The 26054-nt window shown below is 43.8% G+C and overlaps 1 protein-coding gene across 2 annotated transcripts in view; it reads left to right on the top strand.

Moving 5' to 3' along the window:
- PLEKHG1 (pleckstrin homology and RhoGEF domain containing G1) overlaps window positions 1–26054 on the top strand; it is a 288105-nt gene that overhangs the window by 144601 nt on the left and 117450 nt on the right. For both annotated transcript variants that reach the window (XM_078649385.1, XM_078649384.1), the window contains exons 3-4: window positions 1831–1931; window positions 23461–23530. In XM_078649385.1, the coding sequence (XP_078505511.1) occupies window positions 1831–1931; window positions 23461–23530 (171 nt within the window). The remainder of the gene's footprint in view (window positions 1–1830; window positions 1932–23460; window positions 23531–26054) is intronic.

Below are 26054 nucleotides of genomic sequence, written 5' to 3' on the forward strand. Positions count from 1 at the left end.
GGGAGGCTCGCAGTGTGTGGAGAAGGCTTGCAGTGTGTGGAGGGAGCTCGCAGTGTGTGGAGGGAGCTCGCAGTGTGTGGGGGGGCTTGCAGTGTGTGGGGGGGCTCGCAGTGTGGGGGGGGCTCTCTGTGTGTGGGCGGGGGGCTCTCTGTGTGTGTGGGGGAGGGGCTCTCAGTGTGTGGGGGAGGGGCTCTCAGTGTGTGGGGGAGGCTCTCAGTGTGTGGGGGGGCTCTCAGTGTGTGGGGGGGCTCTCAGTGTGTGGGGGGGCTCTCAGTGTGTGGGGGGGCTCTCAGTGTGTGGAGGGAGCTCGCAGTGTGTGGAGAAGGCTTGCAGTGTGTGGAGGGAGCTCGCAGTGTGTGTGGGGGGGCTCGCAGTGTGTGGGGGGCTCGCAGTGTGTGGGGGGGCTCGTAGTGTGTGGGCGGGGCTCTGTGTGGGTGTGTGTTGGGGGGGCTCTCTGTAGGTGTTTGTGGGTGTCATTTGCGAAAGATAAAGCTAGTGGCATTGCAAATGACAATGCCAATTATTTATGTTAAAAAAAAACAAATAAAAATAATGTCAAGAGCATTGCCAATAGCTCAAACTTTAACAAAGGCAAAACCATTGCATTGTAAATGCTTGTTTTTACTTGAAAGGGAGAGTCCCTGCACTTTTCAGCTCTGCTGCAGTGCGTTTAATGGGAGAGTACTGGCATTTCTGAGGAGCCAATATGTACGTTGAATAGAGACTACCAGAACGTATGTATTTTGTTTTAAAGCACTGCCCATAACCAAATAATTCAGTGGAGTGTCATCATTGTGCCTCACTCCATTGCCAAGCCCTCCACGAATAAACGGCATTTTGTTTCTGTCAGTGCTTCACCTCTAAACGTTTTGACAGGTTATAAAATCATAAACTTTTCAAGTGGACTTGACCCATTCAGAAGCAGTCGTGATTGGTCAGGCTTTCGGAGACAACCGTTATCACTGACTGACGTTAAACTCGAGTAGGCCTCTGCCAGCACGCGCACTCGGACTCAAAACAAAGCCTCTGGTGCAGTGACTGGAAGTCAGCAGGAATGAACTCCGCTCGCGGCGGGTTACAGCCCACTGCACACGAATGATATATATATAACCTCTTGCACGCCTGAGGACCTGAACAGGAACCCATCTCCTCAGAAGGAATTTATAATTACTGGACGGGTAAAATCCTGACTGGTTGAAACAGGCACATTATTGTTGAAGTCATGAACAAAAAAAAAAAGAAAAAAACTCATCTTCCTAGAGGCCCAGGTGTAGCATGGCTGAAAGCGCGGTTTGTGGTTGGATTGCGTGCAGCACGCCTGGCTCCAAGCGCGTGACCTCACTCCAGCGCGTGACCTCACCACGCGCGCACCCTGGACTGAAAACCATTGTTCTTGAATTTGAAATCACAGCCCCCTCCCACCCCTCTCCTTCAACTCTGAGCATTTCTAGTGAATGCAGGTGCTGGCAAAGCATCCACTCAGATAGAAGTTGACATTTTGGCACCAACCAAACGTGCCTTTAATGGGGAGAAAGATAATGTCATATAAACATGTCCCTAATGGGGCGATTATACTGTCAGTACCAGTGAAGCCTGAATGCCTTTGTGCCAATACTGTGTCCATTCGTTATTTACTTGCTTTGAATGAGCAGATAGCATTGTAATGTCTGATAATGGAATGACTGTTTGTTGGGCACGTCGCCACTGAAAGGCCTACTGTAATAATAACTTGAAACCGATATGATGGACTCAACTTTCCCAATTAAAGATGGCCCATTGGCGAGCTGAGCAGAAAAGCAGCTTCAAGCTTTCTTCTCTTTTCATTCACAGGATTACCTGGATTGCATCACTGACCAATCCCGGCTTCCCCTGGGGACCGAGGAGCGCGCTGCCCTGTTTGGAAACATCAGAGAGATCTACCGGTTCAATAGGTAAGCTAATATCTGGTGATAGACTATCTCAAAGCCAGGAACTCGATTAGATTGAAAAGGAAAATTATTTCCCTGAAACTCTGCCTCTTACGTAATGAAAATGAAATCCAAGCCGAAGTAATGATCACAGGCTGTCTTGGCCGAAGTATTTGTGCCTAGCCTGTCTTTCTAACGCACAGCTGTTTTTATCAGATTTGTGTGATATAATTTGTTCTTCAAAATAGTGTTTATTAAATTAGACATGACGGTGCTGCAGAACTTGGGGAAGGCATATAACCTTTTTCTTTCTTTTTCTTTTTCTTGTGAAGTAGTTTTGTTAAAGCTAGCCCATTATATCTTGCCAACAGCATCTGCGGTACCTGCATATGCTTGGGAACAATCGGTATTGAATGGCATTAAAGTCATTAATGTTCTGCAATAAGTGACATTCTCAAACGGAGGAATTTTGTTCATTGCTAAATGAAGGTTTTACAAAAGGGAGTAAAATGTGTGTATTGAGACATGCCGGTCCAGAAATTCGCAACTACACGCATTATGTTTTTGGGGTTCATGAAAGGGGTGGTCAGAGGCATGGAGGGACAGGGGACTTGCTCAGAGTATTGAACGAACCTCTTGCTAATCCAAGTTCCCAGCAGGCCTGGCAGTTTCAAAACAGTGTAAGCCGCAGAGACCCATAGCAAATCGACATCATACAGTTCGCAAAATAATGGCTCTGGAGTCAATGAGGAACATGCCGTAGAAATAATTTGAACTACTTAGAGTTGCCACCCCTCAGGCACACCGTATGGCCAGAGCCACTTTTATGCGGCATGGGAGGGCCAAATTATGCAACAGAGTTGTCTGAATTATGTGGAAAGAAAAAGCCAAATTATGCTGCATAATGTGGCATATTTTGTAGTAGTTTTACTTTGTTATTTTTACCCTTGGTAACATTGTCTGGGAATAGGTCGCACCTCATTAGTACCAGTTTAACTCCCAAATATTGTATTGTATTGAAATAGCATTTATTATCCCTGACGAGGCATCAAATCGCTTTTTCGGGGAGTAGCACGCTACCCCGGTGCCAATAAAGGATTATTGGTGAATTATTATAGTGAAATATGAAAGTAATTTGAGTGGTGGATATATTAGTTAGTTATTGGGATTGAGAAGGATAGTGGAGGGATAGAAGAGGAAAAAAGGTTTGCATTTATATAGCGCTTGCTAACCACAGTGGGGTGTTGAAGCGCTTTTTCAGTGAATATATCACGCTACTCCGGAACCCATGATAGTTGAGGGAGAGAAGAGGCATAACAATAAGCAAGAGAAAAGTGACCAATTAACCATTGCAAAGTGATTACACGGCAGCTATGCCGCTGCGTTTTTAGTAACTTTTGAACCATACTAAGCTAGAAACAGTTTTTTTTGTTGTTAAAATCTGCAGAGTATATGCAGCAGTTGATGGATTATGATATAAATCACTTGTTATGAGAAAAAAGCCACAACTCCACAATTCCAGTGGCCCTTCTTATGGCACACCCGCACCAATAGCAGTCACAGAAAAGCGATAAAACATGGCCTTCGGTGCTTCACTCAGTTTGCCATTTTATATCCGTTTGAGCAGCTTTTGGGGATTTGGTTTCTGCATCCTCCACCTTGGACACTCGTAATAGTTCGAGTCTCCAAAGAGGATGATGCAGGCGCTGAGGCTCCTGCTTTGTCACTACTAGAGGCAGAGTTGCCAGGAAGGAGACACAAGCCCACGGTTGTCATGGTGTCACTGACTAAAGCTATCTGTGCCTTCGGAATATTGTTTCCCTGGGTTTGGGACCTGCTGCTAAGAAGGAAGAAACTACCTCACCATGAGAATTGGCCTATAGCTACAAGCAGGCAGAGAAGCCTATGATTTGCTGAGGGATAAGGTGACCCTGCCCCCGCCCCCACAACACACACTCCTGGCTCTAGGTGATGTCTAAAAGAGGCTGTTCGGATGGTGGTGTACAAGAGTAGCATCCGCGTACTGGCTATTGGGGTAAGGTAGCTTGGGAAGTGACCTGTGAACCAACCTAAGAGTTGATGTCGGGTGATGTATAGTCGTAGGGAACGGGTCTGTGACTCTGCAACTCAAAGGAAGTAGAATTTCCATTGGTTCGTCCTATGAAATCTGTGTAGCCTGCCAGGACTAGGGATCTGAGATCCCCCGAGTGGGAGAGGTGTGTATTTTTGAATATTGTTTGTATACATGAGGAGTGGGGTGCTCCACTATGTGGGTCTCTTTGTGTGTATGTATTCCAAAGATTGCAGGGAACTATATAGGGTCAGTGATAAATGTGAAAGTGGATTATTAGTTGCAGTGAATGTGAGACTTCAGCAAGAAATAATGCCTCCATTTTGTATCAAGCCCAGTACGTTACTTTAATTTAAACACTATCAGTCCTGGTTAGCTGTGGCAAAGAGCAGTCAGGCTTAACTCAAGGGAAACAAGTGTAAAGCTTTTATCAATACCAAAAGAGTTAGTATGTTGAAAACGCAATACAACACAATAAAAATCCCATTCCAATTTTTCAAAAAATAGTATACATTTTACTGAGTAAATAGACACCAAAAGGGCAAATTTGCATCAGAGGAACCAGACATATGAATTTTAGAAGTTTTTGAGTTTTCTAGCTTTTAAAAACTGTATCTGATTGTGCTAGACTGGGTCAAAGTCAAAATAGATATAGCGTGGGTCGGCTACAGGGTACAGGTTCATCTTAGTGAAAAGTTTACCTTCTGATAACTCTTTTTCTATAGGTTTTTTCTTATCGGAGGGAGGGCTGCTGACTAGATCCAAAGGAGGACTCAAAAAGAGAGGGGTGCTGCTCAGCGTTGGTCCCGATGAAATCCTCAATGTTGAGACTTTGACACTTTTCTGGAAGTAGAGCTGCTTTCAGTAGCACAAACTAGCAAGTTGAATCCAACCAGCTGTGCGATGACAGCAGCCGCGGTTCGGTGGCAGTTCCTTTGTAGCCTCTGATTTTTAAGAAAAAGTTCATTAAAAGTGTCCTCTTTCACAGTTTTGAAGGGAAAGGAGTACACATTAACACCATCCAAGGGTCCAGACCTTTTGGGCACCATTTGGTGAGTTAGGACTCAATTTCTCAGAAGCCACCAACAGGATCCAGCGCAAATCTGGTTGGTATTGGTCAGCAGTGCTCTTGTTTGATGCAGACTTTTTGCAGCTTTTGTGATCCTGAAGCTTAACAGGACACTAGCCAAGTAGTGCTTGTAGTCCAGTAGGTGAGACTCCCAGACTAATAGGAGTAAAAATCCTACCCAATCTCATATAATTTCCTGGGGGTTTAGCACTAATCAATCTTACAGTGCATCTCAGTGCCCAAATACAATATGTCAACAACTTCCATCCATGGGTCAGACCAATGGACATACCCCTGAGGTGTCTAGGGAATTGAGGAACTCCCCCTACAAAACTAGTTGGGGACAGGGTGTCTCGCATTGCCATTGGTGCCACTCTGGTTAGGTAGCAAGTGTTAATGGCAGACACAGGCTTAGGTGAGTTACATCAGCCTGTAATAGGAGCTGCCCCTTTGAAGCTTGTACAGTTGGTGACCACATCCCATAAGCCATCCTGTTAGGGAGAGGTCACACTTCTGAGCCAAGGCTCTTTTGTTATCTTTCCTTAGAGAAATGCACACCTGGCTGCTAAGCAACAGCTGGGAATAATCCCAAAAGGGGCTAATATAGGATTTAGGCAAGAAAAAGGGCAACTTTAAAAAAAAAAGGGAATTTTTTAAAACAGTATGTTGAATCCGAAGTTACCATGAGTTTAGATTTTAAATGGCTAGTCCTTGAACCGTGTTCTTAGCTAGTCCTAAACTGAAGTTATGCATTATATAGCGCTCTTCTGTAACCCAGTGCTTTAATATGGGACAGCCAGCCTTACAACAGTGAAAACTACTTCAGAGATTTGTCGCTGTCAGGACATTGAAAACTTAAATGTACATGTTCTACATTTTGAATACCATGCACCCTGCTCTCTGGGAACTTGTGGCCTGCCATAGGGATGACTTGTAAGAATTGAAAAGGAAGTTTTTGGCCTGGCAAAGGATTTCCTTTTTCAGGTCAAATTTGCTGCTGCTGTGGAAGGCTGCAGGAGCAAATCTAGTGTCATGTTTTCACTTTGTTAGTATAGTGTTGGCACAATAGGTGCTGCAGTCCACTAGTGACATTTAACCTGGTTAACCATAGTAACATATTCTAGATATTTACAGAGAAGTTAACTATGCCAATCTGGGATTACCTAATTCTGCATGTTTTAGGAGTCCGAGCACATACACTGGGTGCTGGACCTCAGTGTCCCAATGCTAAGAGTCAGTAAGACAGCACTATATCTTGTTAAAAGTGGGGATGATCCTGCAAAAAGGGCATTTCCTCACAATAGCCAAAATGTGTTTTGCTCATGTCCCCTTGGAGGCTTTTCTTTCTCCATTTTCTCGCTGTTTGTTAGCCATTGTAAGCCAGCTGTTGTATTCCCGGTTTGGAAGTCGCAACCCCTTCATAGCAGATGGAAGATTAGTTTGTGCCTCATGCTTTGGGTCAAGCAAGTTCCGGCAGGTCAGAATTTGGCTGTGAGGAGATACCTGAACAATGACTTGTGGTCAAAGGCAAGGACACCATAAAACAGCGTGACAGTTGTGATGGGCTGCCTACCCATCCCCTCTATCCATCATCTGGCTCTTGCAGAAAGCTGAGCCCTGCAACATCCCTCGATTGTTTAAAGGATATCTGGGTTAGAAACACAAACCCAGTGGATTTATGGAATGGTTGCCATCACCATTAATATTCGAGTTACTATGCCCCTTTTAGGATGCTTGTTTCCATGGAGCTGACTACAGTAAGATGCATTTGTTTCTGATTGACTTCCCCCAAAGGACTCAGTGCAGTTTGAAATTTGAGTAGCTAGTTGATGTGGCCATAATTGCACCGTTTCTGCCTAAAAGCTGGATTGTGAGCCAGGTTTGCAAGTTTATCTTTTTGCTCAGAGCAATTTGGTGCACAGTACAGGAGAAAGGACTGAACAAGAGTCTGGAAGCTACTTTCTCTGATGCAATTTAGAACATACCCCATAACCAAGGAAAAGGCCTGCCTTTGTTGAGTCCTTAAAAAGAATGAGATAGTCTGCCTAGCATGCAAGGAACCTTCCTGAATAAAGCCCAGAACTAAAGGGCCATCTTCACTGCTTAGTGCCTACATCCCAGAGAGAACACAATTACAGTGCAACTCGGCCAACAGCATAGCTGTCAAGGTTTTAACTTGCTATGTGTGACATTTTCATAATGACATGTCAACGAGTACGAGTGACACTTTCTTACTTGCAAAATCAAGCAACGAAATCCAACAATGAAAACGAAGGAAACATAAATACCATAAATCACACCCATTTGAGCAACAAGAAACTCCAAGGTCTTTCAACTTATGAAAAGCACCGTAAATAGAAGGGCACTAACTACTCTGTCAATGCAGCCCACCCCACTGTGATGGCCTTATAGCAAGTATATCCATGTCACCCTTTTGCGCCCCCTTCTTCCCAGGCAGCGTGATTGTGCAGACTGCAATAAGCTCTCGGGCGCCACTTTCTGCAGTGCAACACAAGGATGTTTAATAACAGGGGGCCTGCTCGCCACTGACTGAGTCACTGGGCAATTTAGAGAAACCCGTAAAACTACACAGCCGAGGATTTGCCTAATGCAAAAATATGAAAACCTGTCTTAATCAGCCTTCCACCTGCGCGTGCCGAGTAGGGTGACCAACTGGCATTGGTGCAAATTCAGGACGGTGAGTGTAAAAATTCAGGACAAAGGGTCAAAATTCAGGACACAAATTCAGGACAGGAGGTCAAAATTCAGGACAAAACTTCAGGACAATTGGATACGTTTTACGGACACATCAGTGGTCGCGCAATAGTATATAAGTAAGCCCAGCCATATCCAAACATATTAAACCCTTTGCAAACCAATCCATCATGTATCCTTCCATCTATCATTCACTAATCCATCCCATTCATTCATCCTTTCACTCATCCATCCATTATCCGTCCATCCACCCTTTCACCCTATCCATCTGTACACTCATCCATCCACTCTTCTACCCATCCATCCATTCATTCACTCGTCCATCCAGCCATTTACCCTTTCACCCATGCAGCCATCCTTTCACTTACTATCCATCCACCCAGTCACTCATCCTTCCACCCTTTCAGTCATCCATCCTCCCTTTCTCTCTCCATCGACCCTTTCACTTAGCAATCCTTCCTTCCATCCATCCACCCACCCATCTACTCATCCACTCATGAATCCATTCATTGACCCTATCACTCATCCATCCTTTCTCTCATCCATTTATCCTTTCACTCCTTCACTCATCTATTCATCCTTTTGGCCATCTACCTTCCTTTTCACTCACTCACTCATCCATCCTTACATCCACCCTTTCGCTCATCTGTCCATCCATTCACCCTTGCACTTATCAGTTCATCAATCCATACATCATTTCACTCATGCATCCACCCACTCACTCAATCATCATCCACCTTTTCACTCATCCATCCTTTCACTCATCCATCCACCCATTTACCCATCCAGCTACCCTTCCACCCATACATACAGCTATTTACCTTTTCTCTCTTCCATCCTTCCACTCACTCATCTATCCATCCATCCTCTCATTATCCATGTATTCAATCTTTCATTCATCCATTCACCCCTTCACTAATGCATCCAGCCATCCTTTCACTTGCTCACTGGCCCACCTTTTCATATTAATTTTGAGCTGCGCCTTTTTGAGAAGAGGCCCATCAAGAACTTCACCCTCGCTGCAGGAGCCATTCCAGGACTGGGACAGAAGCCACCCAGGGCAGAGACAGGATCCAACACGGGGGGGGGGGGGGAACAGGAGCCATCACAGGCTGGGGGACGGGACGACAGGAGCCATCACTGGGGGGAGGGGGGGGGGACAGGAACCATCACAGGATGGGGAACAGGATCCACCAGGGTGGGCATGCAGTATTCTAGTATCATCTCGGTCTCTTCCAGGGTGGGGTAGGGCCAGGGGCGGCTGGTGGATTTTGAAAGTGGTGGGCCGAAAAATGTTGTACCCTAATATAACGAGTAAGCGAGCGAAGCGAGCAAACCCAAAAAACAAAAGGAGGGTGCGCAAGATTTTTTTAAAAAATTGATTCAAATGGTGGGTTTTACACCACATTTTTACTGCAAACTGGAGAAAAACGGGGATCCAAATATAGCATGTTAAAGCACAAATATGAAGAAAACATTAGAAACAGATCAAAAATTAGCCCAATCCTCTAAATGGTCTGCTTGCAAAATTATCCCCAAGCCAAGCCCACCCAACCAACGGAAACAGGCCCTATAAGTGTGTCTCGTATTATTTATCTGGAGAGGGAATGACACATGAAGCACAATACCAGTGGGGCAGCACACTATGCGAAGTACAGATTTTTAGCTTAACAGTGTTAAGCAACGCTCATAATTACATTGGCCACCCCTACGAGAGACACCCCCAGTTTTTTCATTCCACTTAAAGCTCTGCACACATAGAAGTGTGTGCGTGTTTCTTTTGTATATGGAGGGAACAATGGTAGAAACGAAAGGCTGCACATTTTATGATTTCATTTAAATCATGAAATGCGCTGCCTTTGGTGTCCATATACAACAGAAACACACGCTGTGTGTGTATGTCGCATGGGCGCATGACAGAAATTAAAGGCCCCAAGGGTGAATTCACCGGATGTTGAGTCAATCTGTACACTACAGGTTTTGGAGAGATTGATTGTCTTGGAGAGTTTCTAAAGCTATCAGTGACAGCGAGACACATGTGATTTCGCAAAACACATCACGTATAAAACTAAAACGAGTCTATTAACCCACGGTCTTCTTTCAGGGGAACAGGTGTCCTTTAGGCCGACAGGTGCCCCCTAATCAATCAGAGGGGCCCTTATTCAGCCGAAAGCCAGTAAATATCTGTAAAATATGGGATGCTCAGGTGACTCTCTTCACAATCTTGGGGCTTGGCGGGTAGGGACAACTTGCATTACACCATTGTCTTCTTGAAACAAACACATGCTCCGCATTCGTATAGACCCCATATAACTAGAACAGCAGGGCAGCAATAAAGCAATCTGTCAGCCTTTTATCATTAAAGACATTATCGTTTTTTACATAAGCACCTTTGACTGGCCATTGAAGTGCGATTCAGAGTCTCGACTCGAGTCTGAAGCAGCCTTTCAAGGAAGTACTATTGTGATGAACAAGCAAGGTGAATATTTCCCTTCCCACGTGCTCCCAGTGTTCCGGGGTAACCCTCTCACATGGGTGATTTCAAAGTTGGGTGCTTAGCAATGCGTTCCCTTGCCTTTCGTTTTTACCATGCGTCCATAACATACACACAGCTATGTGTGTATTTTGTATATGAAGGGAGGCATGGTAGAAACAAAAGGCCAGAGACACTGTTTTTAAATAAATTATCGTCACCGCTCTGACAGCAGAAAAAGACAGAGCAGTTGCAAGTAAAAGCATTGCAGAGAGTTTGGCCTCGGTCATCTGAATTTAAAATGACCAAGCACTCTCCAAGCCTTCTAAGGTAACAGCGCGTTGTAACACATCTACTTGCAAAACTGCCCACTGGCAGACTAAAGGCAAAGCCAATCACAGGCACGATCAAAAGAGAGGCCCCGTGTCTGGTCGGAGTATGAGCCGGCCTCTGGTGCAAGGTAGGTGAATTTATGAGTACATCTTGCAAATTCCTAACATGTTAAGCTTTCTCTTTTCAGTCGTAATACTCTCCTGATAAATCGCTATGGCGCCCAGTGATGAGAGGGAGCGATCTCACCAAAATAGAAGCTGTACAGACAAGTCCATGCAGCAGGTGTATTAACGCACAGAATTATCCATCTACGACTGGACCATGCAGCACTTACTCACACAGGAGATACATTAACGACTGAGCTTTCGTATTGCATTTCCACATTACTCTTTATTGCGTCCCTCTTTTCTAGCTCGTGTTTTGTTTTCCCTGTAGTGACGAGGCAGCAGGGAGCACCCATTCCTGCAGGAATGCTCTCAGGCCCAGAAAGCAATGTTCCCAGCTTCCAGACCTTCGCATTTCTGACATATCTCTGGTGTCACAGTGGCCCTGGGCAGAAATGGAACGTGTGAAGCCCCTCTAAATTGCGGAGACATGGCGTATTCAGGGCTGTTTGCATCTGAATAGATGCCCCTGCTCCTGAAGCTCCGCCCCCCCCAGTCACCTTCAAGCAAGCACCTCTTAACAGCTCATCAAGGGCTGGAGGTGTGAGGGTTGCCACCCCGCTGTGCCTCTCCAATGCTGCTAGCTTTTGTACTGCCTCGGAGTCTGTTACACCCGACCTCAGCATCTGAGGCAAGAAGGGAGGTGGGTGGAAGCTGCGCCGGCTTCAGGGAGCTGCGACCGGAGCCCGGTTAAAATTACGGACAAATGGCGTCCGTTAAAAGATCCTTCACGGACAACGGACAGATGGCCGAAATAACGGACTGTCCGTGAAATTTACGGACGGTTGGTCACCCTAGTGCCGAGTAGGCCCGAGAAGCAGGCTCCAGCCGATGAGGGCTGCAGGAACAACCCCAAAAAGCCCGAACAATGACGCAGTCCTAGAAACTTGCCAGGAATCAAAGAGCACCTTTAACAGTATAATTTCTACTCTCACGTATCAATGTTTCAGCAGCATGTAACGTTTGAAACTCGCTTGCAGTGAAAGACTGGGGCCGGTCTCCAGCGGTCATTATCTGCAAACGAGGCCAGGCAGCAAAAAAAACACACAATCACAAAACCTGCAGATAAAACTCACCAGAAAACTCGACCTGTACTGCGTCCTCAATAAGGTGGCCCGCCGTGACCAGTGGAGCAGTAGGCAGCGCTGCGAGCAGAGGCCATGATAGCAGCCTGGAACCATTAGCTGGCCCCTCACAAACTCCCGGCTCTAGCTCCAGGACGTGATGACGTCCCCTGCGGCGCCACGCTACATACAACTTAAGAGGGCCCGGCTCTAGGGCACTACCTTGTGATGTCAGGCGGCAGGCTGTCTGACTCAAAGCAGCGCAGCGCCCGTAATCCCCTGAGACTGATACATTGTAGCAATGAAGGCATACACCTACCAGCAGCTTGTAGAAGTGGAAGCTCAGTGGAAGCATGCAGACGCACAGGCTATGCGTCGTGTAGTGATGCCATTGCCAGATGCCACAAACCCCAGTTAATGCTGCAGCGCTTCAACTGGGACACTATGGAGAATGTTTGACAATGCGTTTTAGTGCGGTGACGCGGAGCACCGCACGGAATTGCGTTAGTGTCACACTTGATGTGTGATACTTGGCAGGACTGCAACAGCTGAACAAGGGAAGAATTTGAGAAAGTATGGGCTTCCCGTTGCTGAAGATGCTGTCTGCCTGAGGTACTCTTTCTCCTCCTGATCTCCCCCCCCCCCCTGCCCCTCCTCATGGGCTCATCACAGCCTCCTTCAACGACACACTGCATCATCTCAATTATCTACCTGGTAACCAGCAACCAACTGCTGCCACAGACAAAGAACCGGTGAGGCACCATCATGTACGAAAGAATCGCGCAAGACTTTTCGCACGCATATGCCTGTTTCATTGCTCAAATGCAATGCTGTAGGAGTTTTTGTGCATTGTTTCTATGTCCATGTTTATGCCGTCAGGCATATGAGTACTTCCATTTTTATCTTTTTATTTTGTTGATAAAATGGCACCTCTCAGTGAAGAGTTGGGTTATGAGAAGGGCGAGTCCTAAAATGGTCAACTGTTTGTCATGCTGCCAGTCAACCAAGCAACCTAACTTCACTATTCCTGGACTGCCACCTCTTCAGTTAACCGAACTGACAAAGGTTTCATTGCTGAAACACGTAATTTTGAACAATAAATGGTTGTTCTCTCACTTGGTGTGCCGCATCCGTTACTCTGAAAATTTGGATTGGATTTGGTATGATATATACATACACATACACACACACACACACACACACAAACAATTTCGCCTCTTGACAGATGTTTCTCCTTGCTAATAAGTTAACAGAAATGTGTGTTGGCACATCTGACATCATTGACTTGCTGGGTGTGTGTGGTGGGAGACCTGTGATGGTTGGATGTTTGGTGTTTAGTGGTTAAGACCGTTTGCTCAAGCAGTTTTCCAAGACCTGTTAGACTGACTCCCACACTGCTGTATCCAGGCATTGAACTGTTGTTGCTCTGCCCGGTCTGCCAATTAGGCAATTTTTTGCAGAGATAAGGCTTACAATTAATGTATTTTGAAGACTAGTACGAACCCTAGACTTGCATTGTCATAATGATAATGAATGGTATTATGATTTTGATTAACACCCTGTGGTCGAGAGTGGACGCCTGAAAATCCCCTGCAATTACTGCCTAGACATCACCATGTCGCTGTAGATTTAGCTCGGGTATTGCTCTGATAAATGTACTATGCTCCATAGTCAGAAACATATGTTTAATATTAGCTTTTACTTGTGCTTGTCTTATTCTTTAGGTCTGGCTTGATAAGATAGCTTGGCCAGACTTCGTGTAATCCTCAGAAAAAGAGCTTGAAGAAGCATTACTGACAGAGGGATTTAGGCAAGGCTTTAAGTGGGATAAAAACACTTGGGGGGGGGGGGGGGTCTCTTATAGGGGCGTGGCTGATGTAATTGAAGGCGTAGCTTCAAACACTTAAGCTAAAAATCTGTACGTAGCATAGTGTGCTGCCCCACTGGTATTTTGCTGCTTCTGTCACGGCATCCAGATACAGAACACAACAAGTAACATTACACCTACAGCACGCCAGGACTATTGGTTTTGTCAATGCTTGTGAATCTCATAAGATAGATGAGCAACAACTATGACTTCGTTGTATATCATATTGAAAGTGCTTCCGATCTTGTGGGCGAGGTTGAGCATAAGTCTATAGCTGCCAACTTTAGAGCTGAGAAAGCAGGTTTGAGCCTGACGTTGGCTCAACATGCTGCGGTTCAAAACATGAAGTTATCCCAGTTTAATATAACTGGTGCTCATGTGAAGCGCTCCAAGTTTGCGCTATATAAAACTGAAAAATGAGTCTCTTTGAAGTTACATCAAAAGCAGTGATGGCTGGTACTATTGCAGAATAAACTTTTTTTTTCTTTCTTCACCCTGAGGTTAAAAATGGAGAGCCCCATGGGGACCCATCTCGGCACCTGCTTTTAAGAGCTGCCAGTGCGGAGCACCGGCAGGACATGGCCCACTTAAAGCCCTGGACTTAGGCACCACCCAAATGTTGGTTACCTTGAGAACCCCTTTGTTAGTGCAGAAATTGTGTGTTTATACTGAAAAAGAAGGCTTGTATTACACTGTTTGCTTTGTAGGAAAACGTACGTTCCATACAGCAGGGCTGAATGGGTTATGGTGGCAAGACATTGGTCAAGGCTGTAGGACTGATCTGTTTATTATGAAAAAGTCATGACAAAGACAGTAAGCAAGACTTTATTTATTGCAAAACGATATACTAAAGCCAATAGGCATTTTAAAGATGGATTGTCATTACACTGTGTTAAAGTTTTTTGAAAATGGAAACAAGGTGATCACATTAGCTTAGAAACTTATTTAGGGCCGAGTGTGCTATAAAGCTATTCGGAATGATTGTTTAAGTTGGAGTTAAAAAATAGAGCCACATTGGAGGGTATTAATAGAGCCATATTGGAGGGTATTGACAAAAATTACTTTTTGGAGAAGTTTCACCTTCACAAGTTGACGAGGCACTTTCGAGTTGGTTTTTGTGTTGGTTACTCCCAGTGATAAACCTTCAGGGAGGAAGATTTGCACTCCAGGATTCCTGGTTGTCGTTTTAGAAAGGCGTATTAATTATTTTTCAACTGTCATTTTGTACATCTGCGATTTTGCTGAAAGAATGCGTGTAATTCACTTTTTTCCTTGTGGGAAAGAGTGTGCTAAATACGGTAGTACCGAGCTGGTTATGCCGGCAAGCCATTGGTCAAGGCTATAGGCCTGATCGTTTTATTATAAAAAGTTACGACAAAGACAGCAGGCCTGACTAATTTCTTCGAAAAAAACATTTGTTAAAGCCCTTAGTTCTGTAAGTGTGGATTGTCATTACACTGTGTTAATGCCTGTAGAAAAGCATTTTATTACATGAAATCTTGCAGCTTACTGTAATAGGCAAATATTTGAGTTTCCTGCTATGACAAACACTGGAGTTATATGATTTGCACTGTGATAATCCTTGCTGGACCCTCTTTTGAGACCTGACGGGTACAATTGTCTCTCAGGCCCTTGTAATACCTCAAAAAAAATCTCCATGTGTATTTATTTGGTTCAGTCCTAATCTGCACAAGTATCATTTACATTCTGCTTCTCCTGATGATTGCATACGGCATGGGGCACTGGGTGGGCAATTCTGCATTGATTCCATTGCCTCCTGAGTAATGGTAAATGAGTGTACTTTATTGTATAGGCTGGTGGTCAGTCCTTCAGTTTTTAGACGATGTTTGTGCCACAATTAGACATTATCTTAAATCGGGACTATTTCCGTTACCTCCTATGCTTTCTTTCATGGACCTCAGGCGGGGTGTATTATTAGAGTGCTCTGCTCAGCTCATCTCTTCTCCATGTTGGTCTGTCCTATAGGAATTTGCAAGATCAGGATTTTGGTACATAAGCATCTCGTGTGGCTCCATCCCAAAAGGCTCCATGGAATTCCAGTTAGTGATAACGTTGCTTCCAATGAACTTTTCCCAAAGGAAACACTCTCCCTTGGATATATACACAAAGTGCCACAAAGATGTCCTGTGATAACTTTTGAATATTTCCAAATTTCAGCTCTGGTTCAGTCAATAATGGAACTAATTTCTGGCCATTAATTCTCTTAATCTTGTTCATTCAAGCTGCTTGGAAATTGTTAAAGGTTATTTCTTTTTTCAAAGGCTTTAAATTAGGAAAAGTAGCTGAGAGTAGCCATAAGTCAGAGGCCTCCGCCTATCCAGTTCTTATGTTGAATGTATAGGCAGGTTGATCCAGGACTTGACTTGCAGTGCTTCGATAAAGAAGTTCGGGTCAGTATAGGAAGTGGCATTTCAGTTCACGTGCACTGCCTTTTCAGTGCACCAATAGAAGCCCTAGCATTGGCTTTCAGAAATGAATTACTATATGTTGCATCTGGTTGAGTTTTGTTCAAACCAGGATGGTGTACCTCTTAAATCTTCGCACAGATGTATGTAGTTATTTGTCATATTTTTGATGGAGCTACATTGTGATGTTAGAAGCAATATTCAAGTTAGCATCATTTCATAACATAAAATAATATCACATGAAATCCAACATCATCGCAAAGTCATCCCCAATATAACCTTTGGGGTGCTCATTAGTATGTCCAGTTTTTATTTTTTTGTTTTACCGGAAATTTGTTTTCCGCCCTCCCCAACACCCTATCCCCACTCCAGTTCCTCCTCCTCACCCCGCACGCCATGGACATTAAGCAAAAGTCATTACTTTACAGCTTACTGAGCTGTAGAGGGCTCTTAGATCAAAACAACACTTTGGGCGTAATTTTCATGCATGTCTCCTTCGGTGCTGTCAAGCATTTGAAGACTGTTCATGTTACCACCATAATATTGCAAATCTGCAGCTTGCTGTTTTTAATATGTCTTTGAGTCGGAGGCAGCATGAAATCACCTTACTCTAAAGGATCTTGTCTAAACAGACCATGACAGAAACACTAATACCCGGATGGTATCTGTTAATATTCTACGAAAAGATGGCGTCCCCACAGCAGTCAGTGACCTGTGGAAATAATGACTGGTTGCGTGGTGCACCAGCTCACCTTCTGGTGCAGGCTTCCTTTCAAAGGCTTCTAGTTGACCCTGTTTCACAGTGGCTCGCATCTTATGTTCAATCTGTAGCCCACCCCACCCCCAAACCCCCCCTCACCCCCATCAACCTGCACTCAGGCTGACACCCAGATCCTCCTTGATGGCTTCAGGCGAGCTCTGCGCGTTGGACCCGAAAAGGGTACCTGGTCTGGTATGACCTTTAGGGTCCCTTATGTCAAACAGCATTTCGCTCCGACATCCCCTGAGGACTATTGTAAGAGCCTGTGTGGTAAAGGAATCTGTAAGGCCCTTTCCTTATACAAGGAGCCACAGAATATTCTATATAAGTTCTCGTTCATATACTTTTGTAACTGTAACAGAGCACTTTACGCAGGCAAGCAGCTTTTCATATTTGTGCTGTATGTAAGGAACCTGGGCATCAAGAGGCGGATTAAGATTCCCCAAAGGGAGAATTGCTCCTGTTAACTGTCTTTTGTGCTCTGGTAACATCGTTTTGCACACAGTAAGCATATGATGGTGTAACGAGTGTGCACACCCCCATTGACTCCTGAAGAGGAGGTGTAATGCACGTTGTCCATTCCGTTGAGATGAGGCACTCTTTGTGCATTTGTTGAGGGCCCTCCTTGTGATAGAGCGCCTTGTTTGTGCCTATTGTCACCGCAGGGTGAGCTCCTCCTAGGGTGAACCCTTCTTTTCCCTGAAAATCTGCAGCAGCTCATGGTTCCCTCCGTGCAACATTTAAGCTTCATTGTTTACAGCCGCACATACTCTTGAATGTCACCAGAAAATGGCTGACAGTGCTTGAGGCTTTCCGAAACACGTTCATGGCACGTTCAGGAAGTTACCGAAGCTACTGAACGCTTGCTTGTTCCTTGGGAGCAAAACATCAGTTGCTACAGGCCATCTCCTGATTCGAGCTCAGCGATCTCGGAGTAGTTAATGTTTTTTGAAGGACTTACGTTAGAAGTGGCCAATCTCCTTGCCCAGCCATCCATCCAGAAACTTGAATGCACCTGTTCTTGAGTCCTACTTATCAATGAATGAACTTCTTGATTCAGCACCTCCATATAAAAGAGGCATCTGATAGGAGTACAATGAACCTATAAGAACCAATAAGAAGCTATGCTTAAGATGTCACGCTTCTTCCTGTGGAGTGGCATCCATCTTTTGACTTTGCGGTATCCCAGCTGCTTTTGTCATTTTCTTGAGTGATTAAAATTGTAATGTGCTGGTGCTGCAGCCAAGAGGTCATTTTCTCTGGAGGTCCCACAGGAGGGCTTGCTGGTGCTTCTTAAACTTCTAGGAGCATTAAGTAGGACAGGCAGTAGGTGGGAAATTTGTGTCCAGAAGATTTGAAACTACGAATCAACACAGCATCACTCGCTCTATCAACCCCCCGATATAAAATATCCCTAGTCCCTGAACGATGACTAGGAGATTTTGCACTGAGGTCATAGTTTTATACATGTTTTGGCAACAAGTAGAGACGTAAACAATAGCCCTGTGCCAATTTATTTTCCTACAGTCCACAGCCCTACTGGGAAACAGAAAAGTAGTAGTTTTCTGTTTCCCAGGAGTCCGCTTTTGGTCAGCTGGTGGAACATCATAACTTCCATCTGATCCTGGAGAGAGGCACAGCAGTGGGAGAAAGAAGATACTGTACATCTCAGGCGCCAGCAAGAGAAGGATGGTTCCATTTTTGTTTGTCGTATGACAAATTGTGTGTGCCATCCTGCCTCTTCCCCTCATTTACTGTCTTTTGAGTTCCCCAGCACTCCAGATGTTAAGCGGTGGACCTGTTCCGGTAATAGTAATAGCAGATATTTATAGGAGCTGAAAAAGTTCTCTTTGGCTCTGTGAAGAGATATAAAATATGCCAAACTCATGCTCTTGGTTTCCAAGAATTACGGGTGCATAGCACTGCTGTTTTAACTCCTAAGACTCGTCTTTGTGCCAGAACAAATAATCATTGGTGAAAACAACTCTTGTTTCCCTGATCTTAGGGTATGTGGTCCCGCATTATACACTCCCATCCAGTAGAGACAACAGACCCGGGCGTAAATTTCCAAACATTGTGCTGTCCGCACAAGCTGCAGGACCCAAGCTTGGTGCTAGAATGCCCCGTGTCCAGACATTAGTGCTGGGAGCTCAAAGGTGCAGTACCACGAATAGTTAGCGGTTCCCGTAGAGCCAGAGTCAATCCAGGGTGATCTATGGTGCACTATCACAGGCGATCACTAAAGGTTCCCAGATAGGAATATACATCGTTGGCCAAACTATGGTGCACCAAGACAGGCCGTCGCTAGAGGTTCCCAGATAGGAATATACAGCGTTGGGCGAACTAAGGTGCACCAAGACAGGCCGTCACTAGCGGTTCACAGATAGGAATAGGCAGCGCTGGGCGAACTGTGGTGCACCAGGACAGGCCATCACTAGTGGTTCAGAGATAGGAATATACAGCGTTCGGCAACCTAAGTTGCACCAAGACAGGCCGTCACTAGCGGTTCACAGATAGGAATAGGCAGCGCTGGGCGAACTGTGGTGCACCAGGACAGGCCATCACTAGTGGTTCAGAGATTGGAATATACAGCGTTGGGCAAACTATGGTACAACAAGACAGGCCGTCACTAGAGGTTCCCAGATAGGAATATACAGCGTTCGGCAACCTATGGTGCACCAAGACAGGCGATCACTAGAGGTTCCCAGATAGGAATATACAGCGTTGGGCAAACTATGGTGCACCAAGACCGGCCATCGCTAGAGGTTCCCAGATAAGAATATGCTGCGTTAGGCGCAAAACATGAGGAAACCGATTGCACAGCCAAGTCCACCACATGCACTGCTTTTTCGATATTTGAAATAAATGACAGAAATAGTAATAGAATGTCTTGGCCCATGAGTGATTGTAAACTGCTTATGTAATAACTGGAACAGGGTGACTTTGCTACAAACAAAGCTCAATTGTGACATTTTGAAAGTAGACTAAGTCTATTTTTTTCCACATCTTAATCTCTAGAAACCGCAAAAAAAATCTGTTTGATTGATCTTGTGTATAGTGGTCTCTGCATGGCCTACCAAACAAGCTGCAAAAATGGCAGAATTGGATTTTGTGTATTTTGCACCGCTTCACAGTATATGCAATATCAATATGGCAAGCCTCTTAATTAACAAACTGTCTCCTGATGCTAAAGTGTTAATAGAAGGAAACAGTTAATTGTGGGCATTACGCTTTGCTTTTCTTCAACGTGCATAAAATCTCCGTTCTGGAAACATTCTCCAGCACTTGGAAATCTCCCCCCCCCCCCTTGAAGATTAATTTACATTTCCCACTTTCGAGGCAGACCCTGCAAAATAAAAAGTAACTCGTTCTTTTGTGCAGCCGACTGCCTATAACTGGGCCATGTTTTGCAGTAGGCATGTGAATGCACTTGTAGTATGAAACAAGGTTGACACTGACCTCCTCTCAGACATCCGGTGAGAGTCGCCATCTTGGCAAATGTTCAGAGGGAGAATGGCTGGACTTCAGCATATGTCACTCAGTGAAAATACAACCAGCCGCAAACAGGGAGGAACAAGTGCACAGCGATTAAAAGTGCCCATATTGGGTGACGTTATGCCCCAGCGGCTAAAGCTCCCGTAATCTGGGGCAACTCACTTATTCTTAATGTGCTAAAAACAGAACGAAAAAAATCTGACAATGTAATTGCGTGTTGTGTTGCCATTGGGTCATATTTGCGCTATATAAAACTGCAATAAAAAACCTAGATATATAAAGGAAGCGAAAGGAATAGCTCCTTCTATTTCTTCAGTATACCCCATCATGCTTGTGAGGCACTAAGGCGGTCATCCTCAGGGTGCCGGGAAACTGTCCCAACTTTTTCCTTGTTTCAAGGGGAAATGGAAGACGTACAATCCGCCTACTCCTGACTTCACCAAAACACTTGTATTAAAAAACACTACTTAAACAACAGCAGAAACAAACTCCCCGGGATTTGCTGAATAAGTAAAAATAAGCTTAATGTAGGCAGTTCTGTGTGAGGTTCTGCAGAAAGACCTGTGAGCAATACCGTGGAACAGTTGTTTGACACGAGTAAGAATCATTGCAGTTCTGATGACCGTCTGTGGTGCTGCGCTGGAGCAGGAACTTCATACCACAATGGCGCTCGAAGCAGAGCGAGTGAAAGAAAATAAGTGTTCCTAGTAAAACAACACATTAAGACGACAGCGTAAAGATATGTGAGGTTAGGCACTGCTCCATGGGAGGATACAAATGACAACAAGGCAGGACAAAGCAGAAGGATTAGCCACTAGGAAGGAATCCTTTTTAAAAGGCGGTCGAAGTGAGGAATAAAAAGGCAATGTGTGGGCTGTAAGCCCACAGAGTGAATACAGCATGCTCTGCCTAGGCTCGACCTAAAAGATCAGCAAGACTGCCCATACTGGATGTTCACGGATCCTCTTCTCCTCTGCTTTTGAGTTTTTAAAGGTTTAAGGATGGTTTCACCAGCTACCCCGAAAGTTCTTTTTTTAAAACATGTAATTGTCGTCATTTGGATGGCCTAAATTAAGATGGCCATAAAGTTCCTTTAAACCTAGTGCAGTGAATCTTACCCTTTTGACTTCTGTGGACCCCCACTTATTCATTACTGGAAACTGGAGACCCCAAGTCAATCATTATTGGAATTCGGGGACCCCCATTGATCCATTACTGGGAGCTGGGCCCCCGGCATAAGCATTTCTGATGATTTGAACCATAAAACAATGCACAAATATACAAAAGCAGGCATTAATCAAACAAGTACACAAATGATTAACTATTTTATTTAATTCTCTAACAATTAAAAAATAGACATTTTAATAGAAAGGTTGGAGCACTTCTAAGTTCAGTTGAGGCCACTCATCATTCATACTATATTCTGTTTGTTGCTCTTGCACTGCTCCCACAAATCTAAATGAAGATGCTAACAATTTCTCGCCTCAATTTCAAATTCCTTCACATTTACAGAACGTCTTAATATTTTCAGGTTTACATTTTGCTTCTTTATTTATGTATAATTTATTAATATGTTAATGTTATTTAATTTTGTAAACAGTCGCGGATTCCCTGAGTAGGATTTCACAGACCCCCAGTGGTCCCTGGACCACAGATTAAGAACCACTGACCTAGTGTATGAACTTGATCAGTAAATCTATGGAGACTTTGACTTGGCCTTATCAAGGTGAGATGAGAACCAGCTTCCCTCTAATGACTCTCCCCCGCAGAGATCTTTTAACTGGGCACGAGCAAGAGGGCTGATCCTCCTGGCGAATTATTGTTTTATCAATTTTTTTGTATTATTTTGTCTCGTTATCCCAGTTGGTTTCTCGTTTCTTTTACTACCACATTCTTCCTTTTCAGGTTTGGCGTTAGCTAAGATGTTTTGCTTTTAATAAAATATATATACTAAACATACCTACATACTTGAGCTTTCAGTCTGCCATCTTCATCCATTGGTCTATTGTAGGTCATTCACAAGACCTGACTCGGAGTGAAGGCATTCTGCTTTTGACTAGCACAATCTGTGGTCCCCTCCAGTGCCGTGGACAACTGGTGCAATGCCTACTTTCACATTTAAAAAAAATTGCCTTTTAGACCATGCTTGTTTTACCTAGCGGAAAGCCTGGCAACTCCTCCAACACTGCTACCGCTCGTGTGTCACATGTCTTAATACAAAACATTCACAAACAAAATAAGCACCAGAAAATTAAAAAGGCCAGCAGCCAAAATGTACATCTATTGACTTTGTCAGTGCTTTTTTTGTTCTCTTTGCATTTCCTTTCGTTCTCCATTCCCATGTCCTTATGTACACATTTTAAATATTATATTTGAATCTTTATTTTCGATATGCAAAAGCCAGGGAGCTGAACACAAACAGGAACTGTAAAATGGCAGAAGTTAATGAACCAATATTGCTTGATTTGTTGCAGTGAAAGAATCTGGGCTGCCCTGGCGACCATCCAGGCATGCCTGCACATTACATCCCCCATCCTCTGAACTGTGTAGCACAGCACCAACGTCTGATAAAGCTGTTAAGGGGGGAATGCCTACCTCTAGAAAGAAGTATATTGAGAAGGGCAATTAAATGTGCCAATATTCACTCTCCAGTGCACCTTCCACAGACACAAGTGTCACTTATTTTAGAAGTTTTTAAACCAGTGCAGAAAAGACCAAAATGTCTGTCGCCTCTGCACAACAATATTTACATGCATCTTTGTACAGACAAAGATAGAAGCAGTTTAATAATTGTTCAGTTAATGTATTTTTACAACATTCATGAAAGTGTGTGTGTGTATATATATATATATATATATATATATATATATATATATAATATCTATAATATATATATATAATATGTATAATATATATTTACTTTACTTTAACCACTGACACGATAAGAGCTTCTTACTGCACTATATATGAAAGGAAATACATTGTCTTGTCTTTTTGTAGTCCCCGAAACATGTATTCCTCAGCATGTTGGTAAATAAATATTTCACTATTGGCTCCTGTGTGTTTTGTGGCCTCCAATCGGCTTTCTCTAATGCAGTTTATTTGTATCATTTCAGTGAGCTTTTGCAGGACTTGGAAAACTGTGAAAACGACCCGGTGGCTATCGCGGAGTGCTTTGTTGCAAAGGTAAGATTATATACGGCCTGCTTGAAAGGCCTGGATTATCATAGGGTTAAGGCATGTCTAGTCTTCAGGCTCGATGTGCCAACTGCTTTGACGTAGACTGTGGGTGTGTAGCAGATCTAAGCAAGGCGGGTCTTTTCGGCATTGATCCGGGAGCTTTACGGTTTTACTTTTACTTCACTACAGTCCCATTTCAGATTGATGTCTGCCGTGTGGGAAGCTACTAAATCTGGGGGTTTGTTGAGCAGCCTAGAACTTTATCTGTGATAAATATTGTGAAGTGTATGCATGCTGTCGACAAACCCTTTTGTTATTGCACATCTCCTACTGTCCTACATATTTAAGTGTAATAGAGTACATAACTGAATGTCAAGCAAATTAATCGTTTTATTGGTGGTACATTCTACAAAGCGGGTGTTTTTTCCTAGTCTGTGCACCTGTATATGTCAACCTGAATTTATTTGTCATTAGCTCAGATGATTGAAAAATGGCTGTATTTTGGAATCTATACCAGGACGGTGTGCTTGTCTTACCCTGTAAATTACAGTACAGTGGTGCGCAAGATTCAGCATAGAGGGGCGTCAATAGGTAAATTTGTACACAGGAAACACAAGATGGTTAAATCTGAACACTAATCCTTATCAGAAACTGAACTCCAAAAGTGAAGCTGTTTGTGGAACGGCTATTAAGGAAAATTAAATCCCATGTGTTTGCGGTGTATATTACGTGGTCAGTAGCGTTGTCCATTTAACTAAGATCGTAGTCCACCTCATTTCCAGAGTAAAGTGCTTGAAATGTGCTGTATTGTTGATTATCCTGCTAATACACGCAGTATTTGTGATGAAACTTTCTGAGCTCACTTAATATGAGTAGAACTAATAATCAAAACACTAGCCTGGAGCTCCAGAAAGCGTATCAAAGTGGCATTGTTCGCGTCTTGGGTATCGGTGTACTACTTATCATTCTGGGCATGTTGACAAATTTGATAATGTGGTCCTAAGAGACTTAGCTTGTCTTGCCTCAGATGAAGAAGGCAAACAATAGGTGCTGCATGGCTCTCCTTTTACAAGGGCGGCTGTCATTGCCAAGAGATGACGTTCTCCGTTGTACACTTTGGAAGGCCTTTCCGTGTGGTTTTGTGGAATTTTGGGATCAGCTGAAGGGGATTATGTGTATTCTTTGTAAGCATTTACATGCCTAATGTTTCTCAGGCTCTAATTTTTATATAATGCAGTTAATCTCCCTGTCTTTCTTCTTTTCGTGTCTTTTTCACCTTTTGATTGTGCTCATCTTTTGGTTCTGTTTTTTTAAATATTTTTAGGCAAGGCATTTCGCAATATCACTATAAAATTAGATTAACCTTATCTCGAAATCTGCACTGCTTTCGTTACCTATTTATGGTTTGCACTGACGTTAGTACAGTGCCTATGTTTTTAATTGCTTAACATTTTCCTTGTGAGATAAAGTTTAAAATGTTAAATTCTTACTCAAAATGTGGGTTTGTCGAAAGGTGAAATGAATACCTGCTGATGATTTAACTGGGGCTTTCCGATGGATACTTCTCACTGCAGATTCTTCACCTACTTAGTATTCTCTGGTGCCAGATTAAATCTGGAAAACTCAATTCCGTGCTTTTGCGTGCTGATAAGTGGTGCTGTGTGTCAATCTCTGGAAGTGCGGGTCAGAAAAAGGGTTGTCTGATTCATCCTACAAATAATTATTTTCATAGAGCTCTTGTGAGTAAAGTCAACAAAAGCACTTTATAACAAATATAGGTTACAGTACTGATAGAATTGCCAGTATTACTGAAAAAGGTGTTTGATCCATATACCACCTTTTTCCCGGGTAAACTCGTGCTATGGACTAGCGGAGCATTCCTACCGAAGTGGTGATGGCTTTTCACATAGGACAAGCAATCACTCTTTAGAACTTTTTTGCTCTGCCTCATCCTCGACAGAGGAAGAGAAACACCCATTTTTATTAGACCTTGAGAGAGCGCTCAGCTTTTACATCAATTGCACCAAGGAACATTGAGTGGGCGATCAGCTGTGGTTGGGGTTCTCTGTTTCAAAGAAGGGTAAGATGATGCAGAAGTGGACCATTTCACACTAGTTATTGTCTGTACTAAGATCTACTGTGTATTGGCTACGAAGCAGCTGCCAAGATTTCTGGTGGCTCATTTGACCAGAGCCAAGGCTACTACCATTACGTTGGCATGTGAAATACATGGTCACAATATTGGTCTAACAGCTACGTGTGCATCAGTGCACATGTTCACAAAGCACTACTGCCTTGACAGTCAGCTGAACCATGATGGCCATTTTGCCCTTTCGACCCTGTAGTCTAAGCCATTCCATTGACACACCACCTTAAAGTGTTAGTTTGCTATCTATTCGCAAGATAAAGAATCTGTGGTTAAAAGTATGCATCAGAACAAGTTACTTACCTTTGAAAGCATTCTTTATGGTTGATACTGTATCTAACCACAGATTCCTCACAATCCTGTCACCTCCCAATTCTGTGAAAT

This window comes from Lissotriton helveticus, chromosome 6 (assembly GCF_964261635.1).
Source record: "Lissotriton helveticus chromosome 6, aLisHel1.1, whole genome shotgun sequence".
NCBI classification, from domain to species: Eukaryota; Metazoa; Chordata; class Amphibia; order Caudata; family Salamandridae; genus Lissotriton; species Lissotriton helveticus.